Genomic DNA, 25,151 nt, shown 5'->3' on the forward strand with positions numbered 1-25,151 from the left:
ATTGCTCTAACATTTTCTAGTTTTCATATTTGCCAGCTACTCTCAAATTCTAATAGTCCTAGACTTGAACAGCTTCCATGATTTTTTTATGTTCTCTTATAAATAAGGAAAATAAAAAATGCTATTTTACTTTGTGAACACTCCTCTTTTGTTTTCACCATATGCCTTTCACAACTTAATGTGAGCTTAATCCTCTACTATATTGTGAAAATACCTTGGAAAGTGAAGAAATGCCTCTGAGAAAATGGAAATTCTGATACACCAGAGAATCAAAAATCAAAGTGATTCTGAGCATGTTTTAGTGCAATATATGTGGAAAATTATTTTTGTTGATTAATGGTAGTGCACTATGAGGAAATAAAATTAAAATAAAATAAATTGCTTGACATTTTTTATTGGTTTTAGATATCTTTAATCCCAATCAATTGTATTAAAATTATACAAATGCTTTATGTCCATTTCCAGCTTTGGGGAAGCAAACCTGAAAAGATTCATGTTTCTTAGAAAAGTTAGATAACTCATGACTTAGATATTACTTTAAACAAAATTATTGGGAAAACCAAACAAAATCACAACAACAAAACAAACAAAAAGCAAACAAACATAGTTTTGTTTATAATAAACCACATTTAAAATGAGGTTGTAACAGTCATTCAAATCAAGCCCTTTAAAGTTCAAGAACTGGACTAGGAGTCTTTGATACAACTATGTCATTGATTTTGATCACCCTGTTCATGAAGCCTCAACACATTTAGCAGTGTTCAAGGATCTGAAAGATCAATTCAAAACCAGTCAGGCTTAATTACTATAACAATATATCCTACACATGTCTAATAAATGGAGGAAAAGATTGGAGAGGGAGCATGTGATGGTTTGAGTGTTACCTGGCACCTTACTCTTCTGAAATCACCCAAACTAGACTCAGCCAGATGGAAATTAACGAATGAAGCTTTATATTTACAGATTAGCACAGTATTCAAGCAAATATATACAATATATACAGCTATATATAGAAACGTAGAAGTTAAAAGCAACACAGAAAAACAACACCCCTCCAGAAACCAGAGTCCCCAGGAGGGGCTCCCAAGCACCCTTCCACCTTCTTTCCACCCCTCCACATTATGCCAGACTTTGCTTTACACGCAAGGTAAGTTTGGAAGATTGGCCAGGGGGATTAGAAAGCAGAAGAATTAGTTACACAGAAAGCAGGCCAGGAACAAAAGTACAGGCACCCAGAGACCCACACCAATGACTGTCTTATCTATGTTTTTATGAGTGAAGTAGACATCATCATTGTTTCCTCTTCACAGCCTATAATCTAATTCTTCTCACCAAAATACTCCAGCTAGCTTCAAACTAGCATAGAGCCTTAATGTTTGAAATTACTATGTCTATTTTAGAGATCTACAATTATAAACATGTGTTCTTTCTTCATCATTAACCACTGAGTTGAGCTACTAAAAACACATGGTAATTCTAGATGCTCAAGATAGAGATGGTAAATAGCCTGTAATTCATTTAGAATGAAAACATTTATATAGAGAAAGAATAAATATGTCAGAAATCCATATTTCCATTAACACAGGCAAAATCTTCACCAGCTTAAAAAAAAATCCTTCATTTTTAATAATATGTTCTTCATGTAATGCATCATAGAGGAAAATGTATAAGATGAATATTTCTTTTAAGTTTAGCCCAATCTTAGAAGACAAATACCACTGATTTTCCCCCTAATCTATCTGTACCATCCTGTATCAAATAAGTAAAATTCAGGAAAAAAAACTCCCAAAACTATAATTCCACAAAATAAGTTACTAACCACATTTGAAATATTTCAACAGTGTAACTGCATATTCCACATATTTTAGTATATTTTTGTAATATGGACACTGTCCTATTTTTGTGCTTCATAGATTTTCCATTATCACTGGGGCAGCAGGAGTATCATAAAAGAGAACAGTAAATTAGCTTACAAGGTATGAAAGGGAAAATTACATTAGCAACTACAGATAATCAAAATCTAGATTTCAGGCATGTACAAAAGAGAGCTCTTCATTTTGGAAATTTTGAAAGCATAGCTTTGATTAAGGACTTAAACACTGTCAAATGCATAAGGTAAAGGACTGGAAAGCTTTCAAGTGGGATACTCACATGACCTTTCAGATGGAAAGAATAAAGCCACCTGTTTAGACTTCACTTTTAATAGTATTTAAAATAATAAATGGTAAATTGATATTGACTACCTTACTCAGTTACAGAAGTATCATTGGAATGTTCCAGAAATCATAAGTCATGTTGCAAATATCCAGGCAGATATCGCATAGGGATTCTTTGTGTTTCTAGCCTCTCAAACGTCACTCCTGGCATCTCTGGAATGAGGCAGTTTGCTTAATTTGTGAGCTGACCATACCTCCTTCACCCAGGATGAAATTTTAAATATTTTCAGTTAATGGTCTTTCACTTGTTTTACAAAGACAAGTGTAAGACAGAAAGTCCAGAGAGACCACTCAGAAGAGATCAGTTGTGTAAAACATTGCTTAGAAGCGTAGACTTAATAAGGTTGGAAAAGATCTCCAAGTCATTAACCTAGCACTGCCAAGACCAGCACTGGATGAAGTTCCTATCAGAGAAGCAGAAAAAATATCCTAAAACCTTCCAACACATGAAATTACTTAAAATAAGCAATAAAAGAGGCTTCCTAAAATTAATTCTACTCCATTCAAGGAGAAAAGAAGTGGAGAATAAAAAGCAGTAAACAACTTGTTAAAAGGAATGCCTTTTCAAAAATACAAGGATGCAGAACTACAACAGGAAGGTGACAGGAAGATACACATAGTTCAGCAGATCAATACAGAGATAACACTTACCAATCTGTTTTTCAAATGCTTATATCAGTTATTAATGTCTTATTAATGTACTCCTTAGATATATAAAAACTTTAAAGTAACTTTCAACTCTGTATTTGTTGGTCATTGTACTGTACTCTTATTGGCTTAAACCATGTATATTTAAAACTAGAAATATACCATATTTTCTCTTCAGATAGAGCATATACCATGTTAAGGTGCATTTTTTACAGCTATCAAAAAAAAAAAAAAAAAGACTAGCAAGCAAATCAGTTATTGGATTATGTCTATCAAACACTGTTACAAGATACAGAATTAGTGAAGTCTGTGCATAAACTTGTTGAATCAGTTTTATTCAGGATTAAATTTATACTTGGAAATGTACTTTCAAGTATCAAATAAGTAGCAAACCCAATGATGAACAGATATTTCATTTAGCTGTTTCAGCAAAAGACTTACTATATGTGCATCCGTACACTTCAATGCGCATTCCAATTCTGCCATTTGGATTCCAGTCCAAAGGCACAAAACGGAGAAATCTTGCTTTAATGGTGTGCTGAAGCTTATAATATACAACACTGTCTGCATTTGTGTTTCCAGAAAAAGCCTAGAAGAAAATGAAAACAAGATCAGCCATGTCCATACTGAGTGCTGAAATAAGAGGAATTGATGATCTTTTATTTAAAACTCAATCTGGCAAACAGTCCAGCCCAGGAATCAAGTATGATTGTCAAAGAATTCTGTAGAAACAACCACTGAGTAAATCTTGCTAATTCTTCTGGATTAAGTCTTACATCATCTGTATATGTAGTCCTGATGCAACAATCACTCAAAAATCTCACACCTTCAAAAATACGAATCAACTAAAAATTTACAAAGTAAACATTCCTTTCACAAAATATGAGTCTGGCATCTCAGTGTACCATCTAATTTTTCATAAGGCAACAGAGTGAGCTCTATGATTTTTGTCCTGGAGTCCTGTACCCCTAAATTCCTCTCCTGCCCGGACTTTGGGGGGAAAGGGGAAAAGCTGCCTTGTTTCCCCCCCCTCGCCTGCCCTGCAGCTGTGAAGGGGGAGAGGACTGCCCCGTGAAGGGGGGGGCGACTGCCCCGTGAGTTCCCGCCCTGGAGCCAGGCTGGGATTGGCCGTGCGCTTTCGCGCCTAAGGTGTGGTAACTCTGCCCTTTGTCTAGCCAAGGTTATAAATATTGGGGGTCTTCCCGCCTTTGGGGTTCCTGCTTTGGATTTTGCCCGTGCCTGGACGTATGTGTCTGCCTGAGCTCACACACTCCCCTCGGCTGGACTGCAGAGACCTTCAGGAATTCGCTTTCCTGTCGACACCTTTGTGTGCCTAACGACCCTTAACGACCCTTAACGATTCCTGCAGTCGCTGGAAAGGAAGAGGAACATAGACCGCATGAGTCAGCCTGAGTGAGTTATTTGGCTTAGCTTAATTTAGTAAGAAACCGCTATTAATTAATAGCTGAGTCCTTTTCCAACTTCTGACTTCTAATACAGTCAGATTATTGATGGTATCCTTATAGATTAATTCTCATGTAACTGAACCTGTTTATTAAACTATATTAATCTTTGTATATATAGTTGTGGGGGCGGGTTTTTGGAAAAATAAAAAATATCTATTTTTGATAAATTCTCGACTCGGCCACGTATTCCTGCCCTCCGCAACAATTTTCTCTTGCCAAAAGGTTTGATAAGTTTAATTGCACATCTATTTTAAATGGGTAGTATGCTGAATGCAGCTTCATACACTAACAGGCCATTGGTGTTGAAAGACACTGGTTTCCACCAAAAGAATTCAGAGTATTAAAAAAAAAAAAAAAAAAGAAAGAGTGTTCTGATGAAAATGAAACAACACAAAACAAAATTTCACTTCTTTTCCCCATAGAAGAGATTTTTTAACAAGAAAGTTTTATAATAGAAAGTGGGTTTTAAAGTATCGAACAGATAAAACTACTTTTTCTTTTTTGTAACATGAATGAAATATTGTTCTGTTTTGAGACTGATTTGAATATTTTAATGGGAGAAATTAGATTATTGGTTGTGAAAAGAAAATATTAATGATGTCTATATCATTCTTTAGTTTGCTGAGTGAGATAAAAATGTCAAAACATAAATAATATTGAGGCACTTTCTCCTGGGACATTGTCCTGTTCACTGCTCTCTGTCTGGACTTTGTCTCACATGATCTAACTACTTTTCTTCTAACTCTAGCCTTCTCTGATACCTTATGTCTAATTTCAGCAATTAACATGTAAGCTGTTTATGTGTGAGTTTCTGAGATGAAGAGAGGAGGAAACAGAAAAGGAAGAGTTAGCATTGAGTCCTTCTGAGCAGTTTGCTTTATCTGGGAGGGAATTGGGATTTCTGTATTATTTCTAACTTGAATATAATTTTAAATATTTGTATATGTATGTGTATATATGCTTTTAAATTTTGCAGTGTTGTAAATACATTTTCATCTTACCTCCAAACCATCTGAGTTATTCTGGGTAATTTCAAGTAGTGGGAGGGGGACGCGCATTCCAAACCCATTACAAATATGAAGAAAAATAATGAAATTTAAAGAAAAATGTAAAAAAGGGCTGGAGAGCTGTAATTATGAACTTCAACATGTTAAAAATTGTATTATTTTCTGATCCTGGTTTCTTTTTTCAATTTTATGAATTTGGTTTTAACTTATAACTATAAGCTAACTATATAGAAACCAACAGCTTCAGACATGTAGCTTTTCTACAGATTTTTGAAGCAGAGGTGAGCTTCATTGCAGTCAATGCAGCCTTTGCTTCTCCTGTACTAGCAAAATTTTAATAAATTATGATCTCAGAACACTGAATCAGAGAAAAATAAAACAAATCAAAAAATACCAAGAAAAAATAATTTAATGTATTTATTACAGGTAACCTATTAGCTAGAAAGCAGTGAGGGTTATTGACTGAACATTCACATTACTTTCGTCTTCATGATTTATAATTTCACAATCACAGTGGATGAAGATGGAAACATGCTAAAACAAACACTTGAGAAGGACTGTGATTTGGAGAACGAGGCACTTCCAGATCTCATGTCTCTTGAAATCTGGACTTCCAGTTTGTAACAAATAGAGCTGCCAACAAAAGAAACAATTATTGATTGAATCAGAACCCAAGACCTAGAATTTCAAGTATTGTAAGCAAATGGATTGTTAGTTAAGATTTGACTTCTTCCCCAAACAATCTTCAGAGGGCAGGCACATGATGAAAATACAGAATGGTTTGGGGTTTTTTTTTCGTTTGTTTGTTTTTGTTTTTGTTTTTGTTTTTGTTTTTTTTACTGTGAGGTATACTTAAGCCATGTGCTCTAAATGTATATTTTTTAAAAGTAACTAAAACTACCTCTTAAATAATTTGGAATAGTCAGTTTGTAAAAACAATATTTTAAGCTATAATTCTGCATATTTTTAATCTAAGAAGAATGTATTTTAAAGTCTACCTAGAGGAGCATTAAATTGGTCTTTATTGATTGATTCCAACACTCAATGGGTTAAAATACATTAGATTTTTTTCTGTTTTAATCCTTTCTACAGGAAAGAGAAGGCAATCAGACAATATCTCTTCTATATTACAAGTAGTAATGGCATACCCAAAGCCTGTGGCAGAAGCTTGTAGGCTATTTAGAAATGTATATTAAAACAGTAGAATGCTGTTGCTGTTTCATAGTTCAATCCACCAAATGTTTAAAGACAGGACAATCATACCCATATAATGAGTTTCCTCACCCCTGATCACTCCATTCCTTCCCAGGGTCCTCCAGATTCCTTTCTTCTCCCTCCCACTCCGTGGGTTTGAATGGGAGAAGAATGTGTGAATTCTGCTTCCCCACCCCCTGCCCTGCAGACTTGAAGTGGGGCAGCAAAAGATGCCTTGCTGCACATGGACTGACCTGTGTGGAAGCTTGTGCTGGAATCAGGCTGATGGTTGGCTAGGTTTTTGCACCCAGTATAAATGGTAAATGGACACTTTGTCTAGAAACAAAAGGATAAATAGAGCAAGACTTCTCACCTTTAGGTTCCTGCCTTGAGAGTTCCCATCTTGAGAGTCCCCTGCCACTGAAAAGGACAGGTTTCTGCCATGACTGGGCCATCTCTGGCTTTGGATGGCTCTTATCTTTTGTATGGCTCTTTGTTTTATCCCATCTCTGCTTTTGGATGGTTCTCCCCACCTTTGCACCCTTATATGCCAACCTATGGGCTTGGCAAGCCCTGGAGTCCTTTAAGAGAGAGACAGACCCTATCAGTAGCCCACTTCCTGGCTGCCTTCTGGACTGGGAAACCCTAGCAGTTTTGGCTCTCCCCTGCCACTGCGAATTGTTCCATGACCATCCCACTCAGGAAGAAGTGCTAAAGACATTTCTGAGTTTGGTGGCTCTGCCACTCACCTCGGGCTTCTGAGGCATGGATCTCTATTATTGGATATTTCCTGCAATGTCAAAAGGCTGGTCCTGCAGAGGAATCCAGTAAGAGATCATTGGTGAACACTTACCTCAGTCCCTTGAGTAAGACATGCTATTCCCTTAATCTTCTGCTCAGCCTGATTGATAGTGGGACAAAGCTGTGTTTATAGCTTAGCCTTTTCCATTTCTTAACTTCCTAAATATCTAAATTTATCTGTAATATCCTTTTGGAAAGAATTCCCGATCAAACTGAATATGTTAATAAATAAAACTAATTTTTGTGTATAGTTTGGGGGCAGGTTCCAGAAAAATAAAATAATTATATTTTTTATAATTCAAGCCATGTTAATTCCCTGCCTCCACAACACATTCTTATGGCAAATCACTGGAAAGAAGAATGCTATTAATCTAAATTATACAGTGTACTCACAATGTACACAGGCACCTGATGGTTAAAAAAGACTCAATGTGACCCTCAGTTAACAAAGATGTTACGCATAATAAGCATTGTTCCTATATAGCTTAATTAGGCTGTAAAGCTATCCCCTCAAATATAACTGCCTTCTGATTCAAAGTTGATGCTTTTAGGGATGTTATATTATATTCAATTTTAAATAGCATGAAGGCATGCATTTTATCAATGAATGCAGGCTTTAAGACATGGAAACATTACACTGCAATATAGCCTGTGGAAGCAGGAGCACTGAGCAGCATAGACATCTAAGCAGACAGCTCTTCACAGCCAAGTTTGTTTCACAAAGGACAAATACGCTGATCTGAACTGAAGCCTGAAATGAGGGCCTATGCTCAAACTTGTTTTAACCCTCTTACTCAGTTTCTAACCCTGAGGTTTCTTTACTTCAAGTTATTCTAACTCTGTTTTGAAGAGAGAATTATTCAATTAAATACGGCATCAGAAATTGCATATGTGCTCTAAACTGTAATAGAGAAAATGCATTTCCAAGCTCAGAACAATTTCAAAGGTAAGCTTACTTCAAGATAAGTGTGCTAGTTTGAAGCAAGCTAGAATGTTTTGGTGAGAGAAAGTAGATAATTGGTTATGAAAGGAAAACATGGTTGTGTCTCTTCTCTCACAGTCCTGCTGAGAACTATAGGAACAAGAAGGGTAAACATTAGATAACATTTGCCATTTTCTCACTCTGCTTTTGGCTTTAGACTGAGCTACATCTCATTAACCTCGCTGCCACTAACCTTCCTTCTTAACCTCTTGGCTGAACCTCTATTCTTTCTCAGGATTGGGGTAAGGTTGAGAGGGGCAGGGGGAGGTGCAGGGGTGGTTGAGAGCCCCTCCTGAGGACTCAGGTTTCTGGGAGGGGAGTTGTGCTTCTGTATTACTTTTCCTTTGTGTATTTCTGTATATAACTGTATATACTGTAAATAGCTGCTTGTATATTGTGCTAGCTGTAAATAAAGAGCTTCATTTATATTCCCAAAGTCTGTCTGTCTGAGTTAGCTGGGGTATTTCAAAAGTGTGTGTGTGTGGGGGGGGGGGGGGGGGGGGGGGGGGGGGCGGGATAGAAGCCAAACCACCTCATCTTTTATTTGGCACCCAATGTGGAGCTAAATTAATTTGAGTTACTGTTATTTAACTCTGGGAATCAAAATGAAGCTAGTAAAGCAGCTATTGCATTTGGTTGGAGCGTTACTCTGGTCTGGCTTTGTGTTTTTGGCATTTAGTTGGATAAAGGCTCAAATTGTTGCTTATTTTATTGATTTAGCTTATAAGAAGGTCAAAGCTAAAGTTTCAGACGTGTTTTGGTCTTGGGGTGATTTTATTCTTGGATATGCTGGTTTTAATGTCACTGAAAATCTTACCAGTAACATTACAGGGGCACTTGTCAATAATATTACAAGCAATCAAAATACTGTTTAGCCACAGCTCTGACGAGAGTAATACACCCAAGAACTGGGGTGCCAGACGTTTGTTTAGGAAGTTGCTCATGTAAAACTGTGGTTATATTATCAATTTTTAATCTATGTCTTATGGGTTTAATTTTAATATTAATTTTTGCACTATGTGTGAAAAATTCAAATATAGTGCAAAAAATAAAAGCTAAAAAGGTTTCTGTTTTAAAGGCAACCAGGAAAGTAGTGTCTCAAATTCCTTCCCCACAGTCAGTGTGTGCACCCTCCTCTTTAGATTCTGGGAACACTGCCAATGTTCCTGGTGGGAATATAAACAAAGATAATGCACCAGGTTTGGCAGGCATCCCAGGAGTACAGGCTCAAAATCAGAGTGTTACTGATAACACCAGCTCAGCCAGTTCGAATTCCCAGCCAGCAGACCAAAATTCTGATATCTCTAAGGCAGATCTGAACTCACAGACTCCAAGTCAGACTCCCAATGATTCAAACCCTCCAGCAGACACGTCCAAGTCTGTTGCTGTACAGGCATTTTTGGCACCTGCTAAGGCAAAAGTGAAGACACAGTGTGGTTCAAAAGAGGATGTAAGAGAGGGGACCTCTGGTGATCAGCAAGAGGAAGAAGAGGAGGTACTTAGTCTGCGAGACCTGGCGAACTTGCTGAGATCCCAATACTCAAATGAGAAAAGCGTTGTGGGGTTGGCTGCCAAGAAAGAGGATTTTTCCAATGAGTTTCAGAGTGCTATGAGGAAGGTTCTGTTAGGTCGGGGACCACCAGGTCAACAGGAGGAAAAGGAGAACGATGACATCCAAGGCTCCAATGATCCACTTAGAGAGGTCAGGGAAATTAGAAATGAATACTCAAGGGAATCAGGTGAGCCAATCCTAAGCTGGCTAGTGAGATGCTGTAGCGTTGGTACTAATGCCCTGCAGGTAGGAGAAAAGTCTGAAAGCAGCTAGGACCACTCACCAAGGAGAATGGAGTGGACAAATACCTAGCAAGTCCTCTTGGTAAGGCTATCTCGTGGACATGCCTCTTGTTGGCTGTGGCTATGAGATATCCTTCCCGAGATGATGTGCCATGGCTGCCAAGAAGTGGAATACTATTGATCAGGGAATTAAGCTTCTGAAGGATTTTGCTGTGAAAGAAGTGCTTTATGGAGATCCTGGCACACATGAGCATGATGACATTCCTTTGGGAACAGGTCTCATGAAGAAGCTTATTAAGCTTGCTCCTTCATCCTATGCTAACATCGTGGCCAGTAAATTCCTAGGAAGGAGTGATAATGGAAGGTCTTTCACTGTTGGTGAATTCACTGATCAGCTCAGGCAGGTAGAGGACAGCTTGTCACATTCTGGCCTAGTCTCTGCCATGCAAACTATGACTACAGAGATTAAAGATACCATGAAAGAACTGAAGTAGGACCTTAAAACCTCAATTTCTAATCTGGTAAAGGATACAATTCCTGCATCATCTGAATGGGTGCATGTTCTGCCATCAGGAACAGCCACCCACTTCCCGCAAGGCAATTCCAGCCCAGAAGGAGAAAAATTCTACCTATATATCAGCAGTCACGTGCGTCACTGTGGATAATTCTGTGTGACACATACAGTGAGAACATGAACAAGGGGGATAGTCAACCTACTTCAGCTCTTTCAAAGAGAGTCAGGGAAATGCAGAGTGGCAGAAAGAGAGGCAACAATGCCAAGAAAATAGATGTCACTTCTTCAGCTCTCCAGAGCAACTTCAATTATTCCAACAATTGCAGTTTCTCTCACAACACCACCTATCACTGTGCACACCCTACATGTCATGTTCAGCATTAGGGGTGCCCTGCCTCCAGCCAGGGGGAGGAAAGGGATAGTGGAGAGAACCGAATCTATCAGAGTGTATTGATTAGGTGGCCTGGCAGTTCAAAAGTTCAGAAATACAGGGCTTTAGTTGACACAGGTGCTCAGTGTACTTTATTGCCATCCAATTGCAAAGGGACAGAGTCCATATCTATTTTAGGAATCACTGATGGATCTCAAGACTTAACTAGAGTTGCAGGCTGAGATCAGTTTAACCGGTAAAGAGTGGAAGAAAAATACTACTGCAACTGGTCCTGATGTGCCTTGCATTCTGGGAAATTACTTTTTGAGACAAGGTTGTTTCAAAGACCATAAGGGGCACAAGTGGGCTTCTGGAATAGCATCTGTAGAGATTGAGGATGGTAAATTGAAATTGTCTATTAGACCTGAACTTTCAGATGAATCTGCAGTTGTGGGACATCATGATATAGAGGATCTGGAAGTGCCAATTGCTACTCATACCGTGCACCACAGGCAGTACAGAACTAACCGTGGCTCTTTGTTGCCCATTCATCAGCTGATTTGTCAACTGGAGAGTCAGGCTGTCATCGAGAAAGCTCATTCACCTTTCAACAGTCCCATCTGGCCTGTGCACAAACCTAATGGAGACTGGTGACTGACAGTGATTTTCGTGCCCTCAATGAGGTGACTCCACCCATGAGCGCAGCTGTGCTGGACATGCTGGAACTCCAGTACAAGCTAGAATCGAAGGAGGCTAAATGGTATGCTACCATAGACATTGCTAATGCTTTCTTCTCTATTCCCATAGCAGAGGAGTGCAGGCCTCAGTTTGCATTCACCTGGAGAGGAATCCAGTACCACTTCAACCGTTTGCCTCAGGGGTGAAAACGCAGATCAACGATCTGTCACTCAGTCATCCACAATGCACTGGAGAAAGGTAAAGCTCCAGAGCACATACAGTTCATCAATGACATCATTGTGTGGGGCCAAACTGCTGAGGAAGTCTTCAAGAAAGGTAACAAAATCATTGACATTCTGTTGCAAGCAGATTTTGCCATTAAGAGAGGCAAGGTCAAAGGACCTGCCAGAGAAATTCAGTTTCTGGGAGCGTGGTGGCAGGATGGTCGCCATCACATTCCACATGATGTGATCAACAAAGTCTCCACCATGGCAGTTCCCACCAGTAAGAAGGAGACTCAGTCTTTCTTAGGTGTAGTGGGATTTTGGAGACTACACACTCCTGGTTTCAGTCAAATTGTCGAACCTCTGCATGATGTGACTTGTAAGAGAAACAATTTTGAGTGGGGACTTGAACAACAAGCAGCTTTTGATCAGATCAAGTGAGAAGTAGTCCATGCAGTGGGTTTGGGACCTGTGAGATCTGGTCTGGACATTAAGAACATTCTGTACACGGCTGCCAGTGACAATGGTCCAACTTGGAGCCGAAGAGGAGGCTCAGGGGTGATCTTATTACTGTCTACAACTACCTGAGGGGGCATTGTAGCCAGGTGGGAGGTGGCCTCTTCTCCCAGGCAACCACCAATATAACAAGGGGACACAGTCTCAAGTTGTGCCAGGGTAGGTATAGGCTGGATATTGGGAAGAAGTTCTTCACAGAGAGAGTGATTTCCCATTGGAATGGACTGCCCAGGGAGGTGGTGGAGGCACTGTCCCTGGGGGTCTTCAGGAAAAGACTGGATGAGGCACTTAGTGCCATGGTCTAGTTGACTGGCTAGGGCTGGGTGATAGGTTGGACTGGATGATCTTGGAGGTCTCTTCCAACCTGGTTGATTCTATGATTCTATGATTTGGCAGAGAGCTCTGAATGAGACATGTGGTGGTCCACTTGGTTTCTGGGGACGTTGCTACAGAGGTTCAGAGAAAAATTATACCGCAAAAGAGAAAGAGATACTAGCAACTTATGAAGGAGTGAATGCAGCTTCTGACGTGATTGGAACTGAGTCAAAATTGCTTTTAGCTCCTAGACTGCCAGTTCTAAACTGGATATTTGAAGACAAAGGTTCATCACCGCATCATGCCACAGATGCAACCTGGTCTAAATGGATGGCTTTGACAACCCAACGAGCATGAATGGGTAATCTTGATTGACCTGGTCTGGTGGAGGTGATCACCAACTGGCCGGAAGGCACAGACTGTTCCAAACCTCCAGAGGAGAGAGTAACACATGCTGAAGAAGCTCCTCCCTATGGTGATCTCTCCGATCAGGAAAAGAACTATGCTTTGTTCACAGCTGGTTCCTGTTGTCTTGTTTGGAACAAGTGAAGATGGAAGTCAGTAGTCTGGGGTCCCACCAGGAGAGCTACCAAAGTGAGAGATGGAGAAGGAGAATCCAGTCAGTTTGCTGAGGTAAAAGCTGTCCAGCTTGCTCTTGGTGTGGCTGAACATGAATATTGGCCAATCCTCTACCTCTACCCCGACTTATGGATGGTAGCCAATGCTTTATGGGGTTTCTTAAAGGACTGGAAAAAGAGTGATTGGCAGAGGAAAGGAAAGCCTATTTGGTGTGCTGATCTATGGCAGGACATTGATGCATGACTGGAGAGAATTCCAGTGAAGGTGCAGCACGTAGATGCAGACATGCCTAAGAATAGAGACACTGAGGGATACCAACGTAACCAACAGGCAGACCAAGCTGCTAAGATTTCTCAAGTTGACACAAACTGTGATCTTGATATTGATTGGAAACACCGAGGTGAACTGTTTTTAGCTGAGTGGGCCCATAATTCATCTGGACATCAAGGCAGAGATGCAACATACTGATGGGCACATGATAGGTCAATTACTTGTCCATGGACACTATCACCCAAGTCATTCATGACTGTAACATTTGTGCTGCTATTAAGCAGGCTGAGCGAATCAAGCCCTTATGGTATGGTGAGAGATGGTCAAAGTACAAGTATGGTGAAACCTGGCAGATTGACTACATCATTTCACCTCGATCTCTTTCTGGCAAGCAGTATGTGCTAACGATGGTAGAGGCCAGCACCGGATGGCTAGAAACCTTTCCAGTTCCACATGCTACTGCACGTAACACCATTCTTGGCTTGGAGAGACAGATCATGTGGAGACATGGAACTCCAGAGAGAATCGAGTCAGACAATGGCACTCATTTCAAGAACAATCTTATGAGAAACTGGGCCAAGGAGCATGGCATTGAGTGGATCTACCACATACCCTACTATGCACCAGCTTCAGGGAAGATTGAGTGCCACAATGGTTTGCTGAAAACCACCCTAAAAGCCATGGGGGGTGGAACTCTGAAAAATTGGGACAAACATTTAGCACAAGCTACCTGGTTGATAAATAGTAGAGGTTCAGTAAACAGAGCAGGACCTGCACAGACAGATTTGGTTCAAACTGTAGACGGTGATAAAGTTCCTGTTGCACGTGAAAAGAATCTGTTAGGGACAACTGTTTGGGTATTTTCTCCTTTGGGCGAAGGGAAACCTGTCTGAGGGGTGGTTTCTGCTGAAAGTCCTGATCGTACCTACTGGGTAATGCAGGAGAATGGTGAAACCCAATGTATTCCTGTCATGGAGGGCCTGTCGACCCAAACAGATGCTTGTTTATGACCCTACGTGCCTGGACATATTTTTCTCCCAGGACCCCTGTTAGTAAACAGGATTGTGTAACACACGCACACACAACTTTTGTATCCCTGGGGTCTGCCCATGTGATCCCCATATTTGGGAGCGTCCAGGCAAACAGCTTCTACCTATTAAGGTAAAGTTTGTCGTACTGCTAACCTGATTGGTCACTCTGGTGTGGCCAAAGGGCCATTAATCTCGGCCTACCATCTATAAAGAGGGGTGCAAGGGTGCACCACGTGTTCAGATTCAGCTCAGTTCAGATCTGTTCAGCTCAGCTCTCTAATCCACATTACAGCGTCCTGCTGCCCTGACTCACCTGCAAGGCCCAGACTCAGTGTCTGGCCCTCACATGCAGCTCACTGAGGCACAAACCTCATACTTTGATTTAATTCACAGTTAACCTGTCTGCGTGCTTTAGATGCAGAAGCTCATTCAAGCCTGCACCCATTTATATATATAAGGAGCTGATAGAACCTCCTAAGCCTAGAGGCAGCTGTGCATACTGGCCAGCTATCTTGATCTATCTATGGAGTTCAGACTCTCTGCTTCTTGCCTGGTGAAAGCCATAGCGGCTAAGAGAACCTGGACAACAGACCTTTGGATTGTCTGCACCCATACACACAGCCTGAATCCGTGTAGAGGACCATGCCAGGAACTGCACAGACATTCTCCTCCTGTTTCTGGAATCCTGCCAGCTGATTATCCCAAAGAAGCAGCAACAGCATCGAGACAGAAATCATCCCACGCCAGGAGAACAAAAGGCAAGATTTATCATTTCCCCTCAAGATGGGAGGATTCACCTATTTTCCTCTCAAGCTGGGAAGATTCCAGCCACAGAGTCCACAGGCAGAGCCCCTGGAAGTCCGGACACTGGGCACAGGCTGTGACACAACGCTGGGAGGGTGATTAATAATTAAGAGCAACACTTACAAGTAAAGATTCAATTCCTCTGTAATATAAGTTATCTCTGCCTTAGAGCAGACAGTTTCAGCCCCTGCTGGGCTAAGAGCATATTTCCCAAGCGGCATTAAGTCAAAGGGAAATCTCTCTTTGCAAATAGTTTGAAATAGTTTTGCGAGTTATTAACCAGATCCCTGTATATATTATAGACTAAATTGTTTTCATAAACTTGCACAAAAAGAACTAAACAGTGGTTGGGGGTGGCAAGAGTTTGTAAATACTAATTTTAATAAAGTAATTTTTATAAAAAATTAATACTGCCTCAAATTAATTTCTCACCTCTGCCAAATAGGCATAGGCACAGAGAACCCCCTCTGCAACAATTCCACAGAGAAATCTAACTATAGCTGAGAGAGTCTAAATGCAGAGTGTGTAATACTGTGCTAGTTTGAAGCAGGCTACAATGTTTTGGTGAGAGAAAATAGATAATTTGCTGTGAAAGGAAAACAATGGTTATGTCTCCTTCCCTCACAGTCTCGCTGAGAGGTATGGGAACAAGAAAGTAAACATTAGATAACACTTTCACCATTTTGTCTTCACTTTCTGTCTGGCTTCGGACTGAGCTACATCTTCCTAACCTCACTGCCACTCACCTTTGCTTCTTAACCTCTTGACTGCACCTCTTTTCTTCCTAGGACTGGGGTAAGGTTGAGAGGGGCAGGGGGAAGGTGCAGAGGTGGTTGAGAGCCCCTCCTGGGGACTCAGGTTTCTGGGAGGGGAGTTGTGTTTCTGTATGACTTGTACATTTCTGTATATAGCTGCATATACTGTAAATATCTGCTTGTATGTTGTGCTAGCTGTAAATAAATAGCTTCATTTATATTCCCAGAGTCCGGCTGAGTTAGCTGGGGTACCTTTTAAAGTGTGTGGGGGGGACAGGGAATACCTAAACCACCACAAATACAAGCTGTTAAGAGTATTCTGTTCTAGATACCATCGGCGTCCAACAACAAAAGAATCTATGAGAGAATCTACAGTACATAAGCACGAACCCAATGTCACCTGGGAGTCCCTGTTCTCTTCTCATCTGTGAGGAGACTGTATAGGGTTAACACTCCTGGGGGAGTGACCCTGAACCTGACCCTAGGGGTCTTGGCCCCTCCTCAGGGGTGGGCCACACTCCAGGTGATGGTTAGCCCACTCCCCCCACTTCCTGCGGTATAAAAGAGGAGCACTTCCTGCTCCTCGCTCTCTTGCTCTTTTCGCCCTCTTTCTCCCTACCTGCGTTCACGAACACACACACACACTGATACTGCATACCAGCCACGAGGCAGAGACACCATCACACTACTCGGGTTGTATCCATCCCTGTTTTGTATTTTGCTGTTTTCCCTTCCTTATCCTTTGTAAATTCCCCTACCTCCAATCCCTTTTTCTAAGTTATTGTTAAACTTTTCCTTTTTAACTTCCAAATCGAGTGAGATTGATTTATTGGGGTGTCCCTACCTTTTATCTCTCTCCCTGTCTTTTGGGGAAAGGAGGGGGAGGAGGGGAGGGCACTCTATAAATTCTATAAATTGTCATTGGGTCTACCAAATTTATAAGAGTCTCTGGGAACTTGCATTTGAACCCAAGACAATTTATTTGGCGTCTCAACGTGGGGCTAGGTAGAAAGAATTCTTTCAGAGAAGATTTGGAAGTTAAAAAATGGATATTCTGAAAGTCTTAATCATTAACGCTTTTGCATGGGTGTTGTGGGGCTGGCTGTTAAAGTTTATAAGTTACCATGTCTTCTGGATTGTCATTGATATGCTCTGGGAATATTCTAAGCATTTGCCTGCCCGAGTCTATGCCTATTTCCTGAATTCTGTTAGTAATATCACGGTGTTTAGAAATGTTTCTGGAACATGGAATCAATCTGAGTATATGCATTGGAGCACAGAAGCTCCAGATATTTTGGGCGAGAAATGGTACTGGATAGCTGTTATTTCACTGTGTGTAAATGTGGGTTTGGGAATTTACAACGTAGCTCCGAGCTGGAACACGTGGGGACCTCGGGTGGGTGCCGCCATTAGGGTGCTTAGGGGGAGGGGTGGCCCTCACTGCCCCAGCTGCAGCTGCGGGGGATGGGCGACAGGGCAGACCGCCCCTAGCGCGGCTCCGCCCCGAACTCCGCCTCCGGTCCCGCCCAGGGCAGCCCCCCGGACCCTGCCCCCTCAGCCCAGCCCCATCCATCTTGCCCCCATCACCACGCAGCCAGCCAGATCAAACCCAAATCCTCCCGCAGATACCGATCCGGGGCAAGGGACCTCTTCGGGAACCAGCACCCCCCAGCAACAGCAACCAGCTGGAAATGGACCTGATAATGGAGTGATCCTTATCAGCTCCACGCCCAGAAAGGAAATCAGGCACATAAGGCAGGAGTATGCAAGGGCAAACGGACAGTCCCTTTTAGCCTGGCTTTTGAAATGCTGGGATGCAGGAGCAGAAACCGTGGACCTAGATCACAGGGAGGCAAAGCAGCTGGGATCCTTGTCGAGGGATGGAGGTGTGGATAAGGAGCTGGGAAGGCTCGATGGTACCCACTCACTTTGGGCCAGGCTTCTGATAGCTGTGAGGTACAGGTACCCGACTAAGGATGACATGATTTTCCATCCCCTTAGATGGACAGATATGGAACAGGGGATCTCATACCTGAGGCAAATGGCGGTTCAAGAGATAATTTATGGAGCCGACCAGAGGCCCTCGGACCCTGATGATGTCCGCATGAAGCCAGCCCTCTTAAAGAAACTGACTCAGTGTGCCCCTTCCACATATGCCCCCACATTGGGAGCACTGCTGCTGGGCAGAGACCCCAACAACCTTCCCACAATCAGGGAGTTTGTGAATGACCTAAGACAGTTTGAAGACAGTTTGTCGAGGAAAACCTTAATTGCCACTGTAGAGACCCTCACCCAAGAAATGAACGAGCTAAAAGCCTCTTTCTCTGAAATGCAGAAGGCAGAGGATGACTGCTCCTCACCTTCAGAATGGGTGCAAGTCTCAGCTATAAGGAACACACGCCGCCGTGCTCCTCCTCCTCCCTGCAGGAGACCAGCCCAGAGCAGACAGGGTACACACAGGGGGTCACTCTGGAGAACACTGTGTGACCATGGGGAAAACATGGATAGATGGCATGGCCAGCCCACCTCAGCTCTATGGGCCAGGGTAAGGGAACTGCAGGGGACAAACACAGGGAATAACTCCTCCAGAAGAGGGGTTGCCCCAGTGTCCCGCAGGCAGCGCTCTCGCTCAAGGGGTGGTGAAGCCAGTAACTCAGGTCCATGTGCCTCATGTAGTCACACTGCTCAGAATTAGAGGTGCCCTGTCTCCAGCCAGGCGGAGGCCAGGGATAACAGAGTATATTGGGACGTGTTTGTGAAATGGCCTGGCACTTCTGAAGCCGAGAAGTACAGAGCGTTGGTAGACACCGGTGCCCAATGCACTCTGATCCCCTCCAGCCACAGGGGGACAGATACTGTTACAATTGCAGGAGTCACAGGGGGGTCTCAGGAGTTGACTGTGCTGCAGGCTGAGATAAGCCTCACCGGGAATGTGTGGGAGAAGCACTCCATAGTAACTGGCCCTGATGCACCTTGCATCCTGGGGATCGACTTTCTCCGGGAAGGGTACTTTAAAGATCCGAAGGGGAACAAGTGGGCTTTTGGCATAGCAGCTGTAGAGACTGCAGACAAAGAGCAGCTGTCTATCATGCCTGGCTTGTCGGATGACCCTTCCGTGGTTGGTACCCACAAGGTGGAAGATGTCAAGTTACCTATTGCTTCTCGTGTAGTTCATCGCAGGCAATACCGCACCAACAGAGACTCCCTGCTACCCATACAGCAGCTGATTCGCCGCCTGGAGCAGCAGCTTGTCATCAGCAAGAGCCACTCGCCCTTCAACAGCCCGATATGGCCAGTGCGAAAGGAGACGGGGGAGTGGAGACTCACGGTGGATTTCCGAGGCCTGAACGAAGTGACTCCTCCAATCAGCGCAGCCGTGCCTGATATGTTGGAGCTGCAGTATGAACTGGAAACGAAGGAGGCCAAATGGTATGCCACAATCGACATTGCTAACGCTTTCTTCTCCATCCCCATTGCAGAAGAATGTAGGCCGCAGTTTGCCTTCACCTGGAGAGGAGTCCAGTACCACTGGAACAGACTGCCTCAAGGGTGGAAGCACAGCCCTACAATCTGCCACAGCATCATCCAGACTGCACTGGAGAAGGGTGGAGCTCCTGAACATCTGCAGTACATCGATGACATCATTGTATGGGGTGAGACAGCAGAGGAGGTCTTCCAGAAGGGTGAGAAGATCATTAATATCCTGTTGGATGCTGGTTTTGCCATTAAGAGAAGCAAAGTGAAAGGGCCTGCCAGAGAGATCCAGTTCCTGGGAGTTCGCTGGCAGGATGGCCGACGCCACATCCCTATGGATGTGGTGAATAAAGTGGCCACTATGGTGGAACCCACTAACCGGAAGGAGACACAATCCTTCCTGGGGTTTGTGGGCTTTTGGAAGATGCACATCCCCGGGTACAGTCAAATTGTGAAACCCCTCTTTGACGTTACAAGAAAGAGGAATAACTTTGGGTGGGGACCTGAGCAGCAGGTGGCATTTGACCAGATCAAACGAGAGGTGGTCCATGCCATGGCCTTGGGACCAGTTCGAACCGGCCCAGAGATTAAGAACATTCTCTACACAGCAGCCGGTGAGAATGGTCCTAGCTGGAGCCTATGGCAGAAAGCTCCTGATGAGACAAGAGGCCGCCCACTCGGGTTCTGGAGCAAGGCGTACAAAGGCTCAGAGACCAAGTATACCCCCACAGAGAAAGAAATCCTAGCTGCCTATGAGGGAGTTAGAGCTGCTTCTGAGGTGATTGGGACGGAGTCACCACTCCTTTTAGCTCCAAGGCTTCCAGTCCTGACTTGGATGTTTAAAGGGAAGGGTTCGACTCCGCACCATGCCACAGATGCCACTTGGAGTAAGTGGATGGCTCTGATAACTCAGAGGGCTAGGATGGGGACTCTCGAGCGTCCAGGCATTGTAGAGGTCATCACCAACTGGCCAGAGGGCACTGACTTTGGAAAGCCAGCAGAAGAGAAGGCAGTGACCCGTGCCGAGGAAGCCCCTCCATACAGTGACCTCCCTGAGGAGGAAAAGGCATATGCTCTCTTCACAGATGGATCCTGCCGCCTGGTAGGCAGCAAGCGGAGATGGAAGGCTGCCGTCTGGAACCCCACACGCAGGGTTGCAGAGGCAAGAGATGGAGAAGGCGAATCCAGCCAGTATGCTGAGGTGAAAGCCATCCAGCTGGCCCTGGACATTGCAGAACGAGAGCAGTGGCCAATGCTATACATCTACACCGACTCATGGATGGTAGCAAATGCCTTATGGGGGTGGCTGAAGGAGTGGAAGAGAAATGATTGGCAGAGAGAAGGGAAGCCTATTTGGGCTGCTGATCTCTGGCAAGACATTTCTGCACGCCTGGACAAACTGCCAGTTAAAATCCGACATATCAGTGCTCACATCCCAAAGAGCAGAGCCACTGAAGAACAGCAGCATAACCACCAAGCTGACCAGGCTGCCCACATCTGCCAGATTGACCTGGACTGGAAGCACAAAGGTGAACTGTTCTTAGCTCGGTGGGCACATGACTCTTCTGGTCACCAAGGAAGAGATGCCACATACCAATGGGCCCGAGACAGATCCGTGGACATATCCATGGAGGCCATAACTCAGGTTATCCATGAATGTGACATCTGTGCCACCATAAAGCAAGCCAAGCGCATGAAGCCTTTGTGGTACGGGGGAAGGTGGTCAAAGTACAGGTATGGGGAGGCCTGGCAGATTGATTACATCACTCTGCCTCGGTCTCGTAGTGGCAAGCAGTATGTGTTAACCATGGTGGAGGGAAGCACGGGGTGGCTGGAAACCTACCCAGTACCTCATGCTACTGCCCGTAACACCATTCTGGGTCTGCAGAGCCACATCCTGTGGAGACACGGTACCCCAGAGAGAATTGAGTCAGACAATGGGACCCATTTCAAGAACCACCTTGTAAGCAACTGGGCAAAAGAGCATGGGATAGAATGGGTTTATCACATCCCATACTACCCACAAGCTGCAGGAAAGATTGAGCGACACAATGGCCTGCTGAAAACCACCCTGAAGGCTATGGGAGGTGGAACTCTCAGAAACTGGGAGAAGCACCTTGCAGAAGCCACTTGGCTGGTGAACAGCAGGGGATCAGTTAACAGAGCTGGTCCTGCTCAGTCTGCCCTACTGCCCACAGTTGAGGGAGATGGAGTTCCTGTGGTCTGTGAAAGGAATCTACTGGGAAAGACTGTGTGGGTTGCTCCTGCCTCTGGTGGGGGAAAACCTATCAAAGGGGTGGTATCTGCAGAGGGTCCTGGTCACACATACTGGGTGATGATGGAAACTGGTGTTATCGAGTGTGTCCCTCAGAGAAATCTCTCTTTAGCTGAAAAGGTTTTGAAATCTCAGAGTTGATTCCATGTGTTCCAGATACTTTCAGGTTATCTTGTATTATAGTTGTATAATAGTTGTATCATAGTTGTGCAATACTTGTATCATAGTTGTGCAATACTTGTATTATAGTTCATAAGGGGTTACAAGTTGTTTTTGTAGTTATACCCTCACCACTACACGGCGCCCAACAGAACCTACATCGCAGCAGCAGCTATCCAGAGTCCTACAACATCGCATCACACCACGGCGTCCAACCAGAACCCTGCACCTGATCCGTCACTGATGCCCTGCAGTGAGAGACTGTTCCTGATTTCCCTCCAGAGGATGTCTACAGCCATCTCATCTACACCTGTTCCCCTGATGCCAGACACCAAGAGAGACTGTTCCTGATGTTTTCTTCGCAGAGGGAAAAGACTTTCCTGAGTTCCAACAAGAACTGTTCCTGCTTCACTGACTTTTCCTCCGTTCCTGCCCTGCTCACACCTCACCAACCTGCACCGGACCAGAGGAGCACATCGCCTTGAGACACAGCCGGGGGCCAAGAAGGACTTCACGAACTCTTAACCCAAGGACACTTTTTTTTCCCATCTTTGGAGAAGAAGACTGTTCTTAGGAAGGTAGAAGTGGTCTAACCAAGGGGTGGAATGTATAGGGTTAACACTCCTGGGGGAGTGACCCTGAACCTGACCCTAGGGGTCTTGGCCCCTCCTCAGGGGTGGGCCACACTCCAGGTGATGGTTAGCCCACTCCCCCCCCACTTCCTGTGGTATAAAAGAGGAGCACTTCCTGCTCCTCGCTCTCTTGCTCTTTTCGCCCTCTTTCTCCCTACCTGCGTTCACGAACACACACACACACTGATACTGCATACCAGCCACGAGGCAGAGACACCATCACACTACTCGGGTTGTATCCATCCCTGTTTTGTATTTTGCTGTTTTCCCTTCCTTATCCTTTGTAAACTCCCCTACCTCCAATCCCTTTTTCTAAGTTATTGTTAAACTTTTCCTTTTTAACTTCCAAATCGAGTGAGATTGATTTATTGGGGTGTCCCTACCTTTTATCTCTCTCCCTGTCTTTTGGGGAAAGGAGGGGGAGGAGGGGAGGGCACTCTATAAATTCTATAAATTGTCATTGGGTCTACCAAATTTATAAGAGTCTCTGGGAACTTGCATTTGAACCCAAGACAGAGACAAACTGTTCTGAGCTTTTGAATCACCTACATCTGAGATAGCTGGAATGAAGTGTGAAGTAAACTTGTAATATTCATTAGTGTAAATATTGGTTTAGATTAGATCAGATAATTCTCAACGACACTCTGAGTGAAGTAGACAGGGATGGATTGTGCTAGTTTGAAGCTAGCTAGAATGTTTTGGTGAGAAGAACTAGATCATAGGCTGTGGAAGGAAAGCAATGGTGATGTCAATTTCCCTCAGAGTCTTGCTGAAGAAGAAACGAAAACATTAGATATCACTCTCGCCATTTTCTTTCACTCTGGCTTGGGCTGCTGACTGAGCTGCATCTCCCTGACCTCACCTTTCATTTGGCCTAACCCACATTGCTCCTTAACCTTTTGGCTGAACCTCTCTTCTTCCTTAGGACTGGGGTAAGGTTGAGAGGGGCGGGGGAAGGTGCAGGTGTGGTTGAGTGCCCCTCCTGTGGACTCAGGTTTCTGGGAGGGGAGTTGTGCTTCTGTATTACCTTTTACCTTGTCTATTTCTGTATATAACTGTATAGACTGTAAATAGCTGCTTGTGTATTGTGCTAGCTGTAAATAAATAGCTTCATTTATATTCCCAGAGTCAGCTGAGACTAGTCTGGGTAATTTCTGAAGTGTGGGGGGGCGAGGAACATCCAAACCATCACATGTGTTGTCCCTGCTATAGAGCAGAGTCAGTTTCCATCCCTCTCTGCTGGATGAGTAGTGTATAGACCCTGAGTGGCATTAAGCTGTGGGGAAAAACTCCTCTCTCTGTTTATAATTTCAACTGTATGCTAGTTATTAATAAGTCACTGTAGATCTTTATCCTAGAATGTTGTAGATCTTTATCCTAGAATGTTTTCATGACTGTGTAAGGATCCATTTTAATATTAATATACAGTGGTGGGGGTGGCAAGAGTCCAGAATATTGAGTTTAATAAATATATATTTTTTATAGAATAATATCTTGCCCCAATTAATTTCTCCCTTCTGCCAAAATTGGTGTAGATGGCAGAATATCCCTCCGCAAGAGATGGGCATACTGTCTCCTGGATAAGGCACTAGCTGGACAAGAGGGCCCAGATAATGGTGGTCAATGGAGTTAAATCCAGTTGGCAGCCAGTCTCTAGTGGTGTTCCTCAGTGTTGGGAACACTTATTTTTCACATCTTCATTGACGACCTTGATTCAAGCATAGAGAGTGTCATCAGTAAGTTTGCAGGTGACACCAAGTTAGGTGGCAGTGATGATTTGAATGAGGATAGAGAGGTTCTTCAGAAGGACTTGGATAGGCTAGATAGATGGGCGAACATTAATGGGATGAATTTCAACAAGGCCAAATGCTAGGTCCTTCACTTGGGCCACAACAACCTCAATGTTACATACTTGGGACAGTGTGGCTGGAGAGCTACCTGGCAGAAAGGGATCTGGGGATTGTAATAGACAGGCAGCTGAATATGAGCCAGCAGTGTGCCCAGGAAGCCAAGAAGGCCAATGGCATCCTGGCTTGTATTAAAAATGCTGTGGCCAGTAGGAGTAGGGAGGTGATTGTCCCTTTTTACTCAGCTTTGGTGAGGCCACACCTTGGGTATTGTGTTCAGTTTTGGGCACTGCAATACAAGAGAGATGTAGAGGAGGTGCTGGAATGGGTCCAGAGGAAGGCAACAAAGCTGGTGAAGGTCTTAGAGGATAAAACTTATGAGGAGCGACTGAGGGAGCTGAGGCTGTTTAGATTGAAGAAGAGAAGGCTAAGGGACGGCCTCACTGATGTCTACAACTACCTGAAGGGACGTTGTGGAGAGGCTGGTGCTAATTTCTTCTCACAGGTAACTGGAGACAGAACAAGGGGCAATGGCCTCAAGCTAAGAATGAAGATATTAGGAAAAAGTTTTTCATGGAGAGAGTGGTCAGGCACTGGAAT

The 25,151-nt window shown here is 43.7% G+C and overlaps 1 protein-coding gene across 1 annotated transcript in view; it reads right to left on the reverse strand.

Moving 5' to 3' along the window:
- CNTNAP4 (contactin associated protein family member 4) overlaps window positions 1-25,151 on the reverse strand; it is a 396,860-nt gene that overhangs the window by 113,491 nt on the left and 258,218 nt on the right. The window contains exon 4 of the mRNA XM_064176535.1: window positions 3,306-3,453. Coding sequence (XP_064032605.1) covers window positions 3,306-3,453 — 148 coding nt within the window. The remainder of the gene's footprint in view (window positions 1-3,305; window positions 3,454-25,151) is intronic.

This window comes from Pogoniulus pusillus, chromosome Z (assembly GCF_015220805.1).
Source record: "Pogoniulus pusillus isolate bPogPus1 chromosome Z, bPogPus1.pri, whole genome shotgun sequence".
Taxonomy (NCBI): Eukaryota; Metazoa; Chordata; class Aves; order Piciformes; family Lybiidae; genus Pogoniulus; species Pogoniulus pusillus.